Consider the following 7,500-nt stretch of genomic DNA (forward strand, 5'->3'; position numbering starts at 1 on the left):
TTCATACTTCAGAGGCGCTACGCTGAGGGACATTTCCCCAAAGTGTCGGTCGGCGCGGTTAGAAGTCCCTCGAAGGGGAACTGTGCAGCTCATTCACACAGAAACATGCAGAACATTTGCCAGTCTTCATATTTAAATATCAGTCTTTTGAGTTAAATTTCTGAACGCAGTCTATACTGCTGCCCAATTTGATGGTGTACACTTTGTACTTTTGATTTATTAATGCATATTTTTCCAAATTCTGTGGCATTATAGATTTTTTCCTGTCCTCCATTTTTACTTCCGAAAAAAGAATCAGGTTTCACAGAATTTTCAATTTCCTGGATGGACTAGCCCATTAACAGCCATTCAGTTTATGTGCTTATTCTACTGTCCGCACTCACCTTGTAGATGAACGATGGCAAGGGGAAGTGAGATATTCTGCATGAGGGCAGGTCTCTGATTGGTTGATTTGTAAGAAGCAGAGATGAACCTGGAACACTTTCTTCATGAGAGGATTGTGGCCATGATCCAAACTCAGCTGAGTCTGAGCGCAAACACACATATAAACACACACACTGGTATCAGTGAGGATAAAGCACATGAGCATCACTCGTGAGAGCAGGTGATGATGATGATGTCTGACCTTAAAGCCCATGATGAAGATGCTCAGTGTGTCCAGAACTTTGTTAGACAAGCACTACTGTGTAATATTTCCTTCCAGCAGAGACTGATTCAACTTATCAGCATCTGAGATAGCTGTAAGCTACACACACACACACACACACACGCACCTGGATGGGCTTTGTTAATTCACAGGTTCAGAAGTAAATGAGTTTGTTCATTCATTGCAAAGATTTCAGAGATGTGGCAATTACATCACTTACTCCTGAAAGTGGATCATCTACAGTGGAATAAGGTGCCGTCAGAATAAAGGGAAGTCCAAACAACTGAATAAAGCTTATCCAGAAATCCATTAGTTTTGTGTAAGAGGTCAAGAAGTGATTGAGTTCTTAACTGCAAGTGGTGTTATAGAATAGTATTTTTTTAGCGAGACGCAACAGTTTCAAGTTAAAAATGTCTTAACTCTTAATCACGTCCCTCAAATAGAGAGTTTACACTTAAGTCCCTTGGGGTCATATAGACCCCAAACTTTACTAGAGCGATCGCATATAAAGAAATATACTTTTTTTATATGGTAACCTATATAGCATTTATTTTTATTTACTTCTCAACTATGCTTTTTTTTTTTTTTGATATTTGGTGTTTTTTTTTTTTTTACCTATTTACTGCACAATATCTTCAACTATGCCAAAAAAATTGGCTATAAAAAAAATTATTTTTTTATGAAAAATCAATGAAATGATGACCTAAATTAAATATAAAATGTTTCTCGGATATTGGGCCATGTGTTGGGGATAGAATTATGCCATCTGCTTTGGCTAGAGAAAAAACTTTATGGTTTATTATAGTTCAGAAGTAAAGTGCAATGACTACATATATCCAGCCTTGCAGAGGTCCATAGAGACTCATTCATTTTCAGTTCAGTTTCAAGTCCAATTTTTCTTCATTGTTTCAACTTCTCGCAACTTTATAACATATATTTTGTAGGAATACATATTTTTAAACATTTCTAAAATATATTTAAAAAAAAAACTATTATTTTTGTCAAAAGGTTAGAATTTGTTGTTGTTGTCTGATGTCTTTTTGAATTGTCTGCTTTGTTTATGTAAATGTAAAATTGTTACATAAATTTGCAGAAATCTCTCTCTCTTCTGCTCTCTCTCTCTCTCGTGTGTGGGTGTGTTCTCTTTTTATTTTTTTTTTTTTTTTTGAGGGTTTTTTGATTTTTGTTATTTGAGGTTTTCTCCCTATTTTTTTGGGGGGTTTTTTATATTTTAGTTTTCTTCTTTTGTGTATTCTTCTACCCCTTCACATTGTATGCATTTATGTTCTGTGCATTTTATTTGCCAAAAATCTAAAACTGCCCTGAGACCCTGGTAAACGTGGACTGGAGTGCTGGGAGCCTTGTGGATATTGGCATGTTTTTATCAGCTGTTTGGACTCTTATTTCTGATGGCACCCATCACAGCAGAGCCACGGTGAGCAAGTGATGTACATCTTCCAAAATTGATGTGAAAGGACCAATCTTCTAATCTTGGGATGGCCCAAGGCCCTGAATACATTCTCGAAACTTCATTTTCTATTCCTTCAAATAATTTGACCAAGTTGTAATTTGACGCATAAATTAAGTCCATTCTTCCACATTAAATGTTAAAAAATAATACAGAAGAAAGCTTTTTATTCTAAGACAAAAGAGAGCTGAAGATGTATGAGCTGGATTTGTGCGTGTCTCACTGTGGTTGTAGGTGTTAGGAGTTGTCCCGACTGGTGTGAAGCTGCTGCAGTCTCACATGTAAGACTCCTGTTTCTGCTGCGTGGGACACAGGAAGGGTCTGAGAGCGGCGGCGCTCGTGAACCAACAGGCCTGTATCCCTCCAGAGTCCGTGATGATAAGGGTTCAAAACGTAATATCTTCTATTATGAGCTCATTACAACACTCTCTGACCAACAATAAAGCTTTTTATGATCATAATTAGTGGTCAGCTGATATGAGTTTGTTAGTAACTGGTGTGGTTATCTGTCAGTGGTTCCTTAGTCAAAAACATGCTATTATGAAACATTATTTATAAACACGATATATTGGTGTAACACTTGATAATAGGGTTTTCCTTGTTATACATTATTTAAGTACAATTTGACATGAAATTTGACATGAAAAACAATGAAAAACACCACTGAAGCTTTTATTAATCTTAGTTTGGTTCATTTCAGTATTCACAATAACATGATATTTTTAATTAACCAACATTAATTCAAAGATCAATAAACACTGTTGCAGATATATTGCTCATGATTCAAGTTAGCTTTTAGTAACTTATTGTAATGTTACCTATATTTCTATACATTACTCACTATATCTATGATAAACATTCAACATTAGTAAAAAGTTTGTTAAAAAAAGACAAAGACATTACCTTGCAATGTGTCTCTTTCCCATATATCTGAACTGATGAAGACACACTCTGAAATCAGATGAGAAATGAGTGATGAGACAGGAGTGTGTGTGTGTGTGTGTGTGTGTGTGTGTGTGTGTGTGTGTGTGTGTGTGTGTGTGTGTGTTGTGGAGGTGAAGGCAAGCACTTACTCTAGCAGAACTGAAGAAGTTCATCAGGTCTGTGGGTGAAGCTTTATTCCAGTAGTTGAAACAGAGCATCTAACCACACGGCGCAAGCGTATGAGTCAAAATGACAGACAACTACAACTCAGGCAGGTTCACATCATCACAGTGTGTGTGTGTGTGTGTGTGTGGTGTGTGTACCTTCAGACATGGCTCTTTAACATATGCAGGAAGCACATTAATATGTTCTTCACTTCAGATTGGTCCATTTTGGTCACAGCGGAGCAAAGAGCTGCCCAGAACCCCAGCGATATGACACTGACAGAGAAAACAAGATCAGACATTCATAGGCCACAAAACACTTCTGGACACTTAAGTCAGACTTGTCTGAAGGGCTTTGCTTTATATCGAAATAATATATCAATGTTATCCATATATAATTGTATTTATTAATATTTTGAAGTAGATTTTAGTTTCATATCTTCAGTTTATATTTTAATATTAGTAAGTTTTGTGCTGTTTCACGGTTTAGTTCAGTCTCTTTTTGTCCTTCATTTTGACCAAGTGTATATACTGTTTTATCATTAGATTTTTTTTTTTTTTGCTTAAGTGTCCAAATACTGTAAATACACACCCGGCCAGGCCTCAAAAACACTCACACACACATGCACATTACACTAACACACACTCAAACACCTCAAATCACATGCACACTCTAATAGATGGCATGCTTGTACACACACAAAAGGACCATGATACTGTAGCAGTAATGCACCTGCATGCACTCAAAAAGCTCCTTCTCTACACAGACACTCACACACTCACTGCTCTACACTAATGTGCTAATGTATCTACCATAGCACAGCACTGGCCAGAACATCCCTCGTGTTTCCCCTGTCAGCAGATCCTCACTTGACAGCACAGTGTGGAAACTATGAAAACCCACAAAATACTGCGTCTTGATTTTTCACTTCATTTATCATGCGGATAAAGAATGGAGACTGAAGGACTGGTTAAGGACTAATTCAAATGCAACAAAAGGTAAAGAATATCAAGAGAGAGATCATTCAGTGCGCCACAGCATTCCTGAATCAACAGATTTACTGACTCAGCTTCCTGTGACTGGAAGCATCAGCTGTGGATTTAGGCACAAGGTCTGCCCTGTTACTTCTAGAAAATACAGACGATGTCCTGCTCCCACTGAAAGATATCTTAACCAGGTCATACACAGAGTTAGTGTTATTACTTAGATTCAAAACATTCAAAACTCCAGTGCAAAAGACCATTTATGGTGAAAGAAAAAAGGCCTAAATATTAAACATTAGTTGCCATTTATTTCAACCTCTATATAAATAATGTGCCAAAAAAAAAAAAGCCAGAGCTATGAGAGGATGACAGAAGGTGTTTGGTCTGACTATTGCCCCCCCCCCTTAAAATGCAGTTTAAATATTGTTTAAATATTTTTATAATGGAAATGTATGATGAAATGAAATTCCATTTCTTTAAACACTAATATGACCGTCAGCAGCAGAACAAATAATTGTGACCTGAATCTAATTTTTCTCAGGCTTTAGTTTTTTTAAAAAACTAAAAAAAACAGTAATATTAACAAATTTTATTAAATGCTATTGTATTTAATGTGCATATCATATAGCAAATGCTATTTTGTAGCATTTTTTTTTCATTCAAACAAAGCCTGCTCTAATGAACCGTGTTGCCAACAACCTGCACTATTTTTTTATTATTATTACAACACGTTTATAATGTAGGACACAATAACACTTTCAAATACAATGAGATGGTTATTACTAAACGAACACAAATCTTGAAAATTCAGTAATGTCACCAAACGCCACACAATGCTGTGTGATTCGTCAGAGATCAGTTTATATGAAGCTTCAGTTCAGGTCTGATTTATTTTCTTCACATTGAAACTGCTTAAAATCAAGACAACAACACAAGATCATTCAGCTTCAGTTCTGCGAGTTTATCTGATACTCAATAAACAAAACTTGCGAGTCATTAAATATCTGTGAGTCACTGAAAATTAATGTGCTTTTGTAAATATTTTCATATAGTTAATAGCATTATTTCAAAGGAAATTTATGTCCATTATTTCTCTGTGTTTGCTTATTAAATCAGGTTTATAGCAGGTGTTAACAGCGATTAACAAGCATTAATGTAAATGAAGGACGGGTCCAGGTGGGGTTGCTATAAACCAATAAAGCTCATTTAATTAGAAAGAATAACGACCCCGCCCCCTCCTGTCAATCACTGTGTCACACCACCCACCACACAACACACTACACTGCACCCGCCACTTGGGGAGCTATAGGCCCCCCCTGACACCCGCCCACCACGGCCCTGCAGGGGGGCCCTAGTACTTTCAGCCTCATGTGTTTCCCTGTGGCTCGTCAGCAGGAGGAAAAACACTGTGGAATTTACAGCTGCTCTTATGACATCACAATGACTGAGAGAATGTTTGGAATCTTTGATCTTCAGAGTGTGTTGTGTGGGTGGGGTGGGTGGGGGAGGGGCACAGTGATTGACAGGAGGGGGGGCGGGGTCATTATTATCTCTGATCAGTTAAGATCTATTGGTTTATAGCAACTCCACCCGACCCCATCCTTCATTTACATTAATGCTCGTTAATCACTGTTAACACCTGCTATAAAACCTGATTTAATAATCAAACACAGAGAAAAAATAATGACAAACCATAAATTTCCTTGTAAATTATGCCATAACACTGTAAAACAACAAAAACAAGTTTTACAAAGCACATTAATATTCAATGACATAATAAAACTCACAGAACTGAAGCTGAATAATCTCAGTCTGATCTATGATGAATCACATAGAAATTTGGAGTTTGGTGCCATTTGTGAATTTTAGGTGTGTGTGTGTGTGTGTGTGTGTGTGTGTGTGTGTGTGTTTTGTTTCTGTAATAAACCCATGATTTCTTAGAAGTGTTATTGTTTTCTGTCTAGAAATGTGTTCGAGCAGGAGTTTTAAAGCTATATGTGAAAGAAATATAATGTTATTAAATAAGGATGTAAAACTATTTAAAACTTTAAAAACTTAAATGTATTTAACACAATCATTTTTAACACATACACAAAACTTGAGAAGCCATTGCCTTCCATAGTATTTTTGCTTTCTATACTACAGTATGTAAGCTTAATGGCTATAAAACCCTACCGCACCGCCAACTGTTTGGTTACCAACATTCCTCAGAAGATCTTTTGTGTTCAGCAGGAGAAGAAAAAAACTAATACAAGCTTCTTGAGGATGAGTAAATGATGATTTTTTGGGTGAACTATCCCTTTTATAAGTGACCCCTCAGGGAAAACAATGCAATATGACCGCTTTAAGACAGTCAATCATGATCTTCTAGCTAAGGGAATGGAGGATGGGTAAAGCCAAATGCTCACACACAGACACACATCAGACTAGAAGAGTGTAAGGTAAGAGGTCAAAGGTGAGTGGTAATAGCAGAGCTGCAGGGCAGGGGTCATAGGTCAGCAGTGATGTAATACTTGTGTAGGGTGCGTGTGTTGCTCAGTTGGTGTAGACAGCAGAGAGAAGTCCATGGTCTGGCGTTTGAGACGTGCAGAGAGAGACGTCTCCTCTGAGTCAGTAAAGAAACGTAGCATGCTGGCAGAGTGACGGCGAGTGAAACTCTCCCGCTGAACGCCGCGACAGCAGGAGACACACAACCACAGGTTAGCACACACACACACACACACACACACACACACACACACACACACACACACACACACACACACACACACACACACACACACACACACACACACTCCTGTTCATACAAGGATAAACGTACAGCCACACACACACACACACACACACACACACACACACACACACAATTCGACACATAAACACAAAACATAATAACGGTCCATCATAAATAATGTACACAAAGGTGAAAATCAGGTTCATGTGAGCAGTACCTTGTCTAGGGGGAGTGGCTTGTCAATGCTGCGCTCTGATAGGCCGTTCCCAGAGTCCGTGCTGATAAGAGAGGCGCGTGAGTCAGTGTGCCGTACGGAGCTCACGGTCGGAGTGTGAGGAGAGACTGACAAACACAAACACATCAATATACTGGACACAATCACTCTCAAATTGCATTTCTCACAGAACAATAATCTGAACACAATTATTTCAACCCTGTAAAGCCTGACATAGGAAATAATAGTCAAAAATCTAATTTGTTTTAAAATGGATGTTTACTGAATGTTTGCACAAAATAAATGACAAAAAATAAGAAATGTGCATATTTGTTTTTTGTTGAGTATCATATTTGATACATCAGG

The 7,500-nt window shown here is 37.7% G+C and overlaps 1 protein-coding gene across 1 annotated transcript in view; it reads right to left on the reverse strand.

Moving 5' to 3' along the window:
* Window positions 1-3,378: 3,378 nt before the first annotated feature.
* LOC109095865 (dedicator of cytokinesis protein 9-like) overlaps window positions 3,379-7,500 on the reverse strand; it is a 22,821-nt gene continuing 18,699 nt past the window's right edge. Inside the window, exons 29-31 of the mRNA XM_042763070.1 lie at window positions 7,138-7,262; window positions 6,700-6,849; window positions 3,379-3,478 (exon numbers count right to left, since the gene is read on the reverse strand). Coding sequence (XP_042619004.1) covers window positions 3,416-3,478; window positions 6,700-6,849; window positions 7,138-7,262 — 338 coding nt within the window. The 3' untranslated portion in view covers window positions 3,379-3,415. The remainder of the gene's footprint in view (window positions 3,479-6,699; window positions 6,850-7,137; window positions 7,263-7,500) is intronic.

This window comes from Cyprinus carpio, chromosome A9 (assembly GCF_018340385.1).
Source record: "Cyprinus carpio isolate SPL01 chromosome A9, ASM1834038v1, whole genome shotgun sequence".
Lineage (NCBI taxonomy): Eukaryota > Metazoa > Chordata > Actinopteri > Cypriniformes > Cyprinidae > Cyprinus > Cyprinus carpio.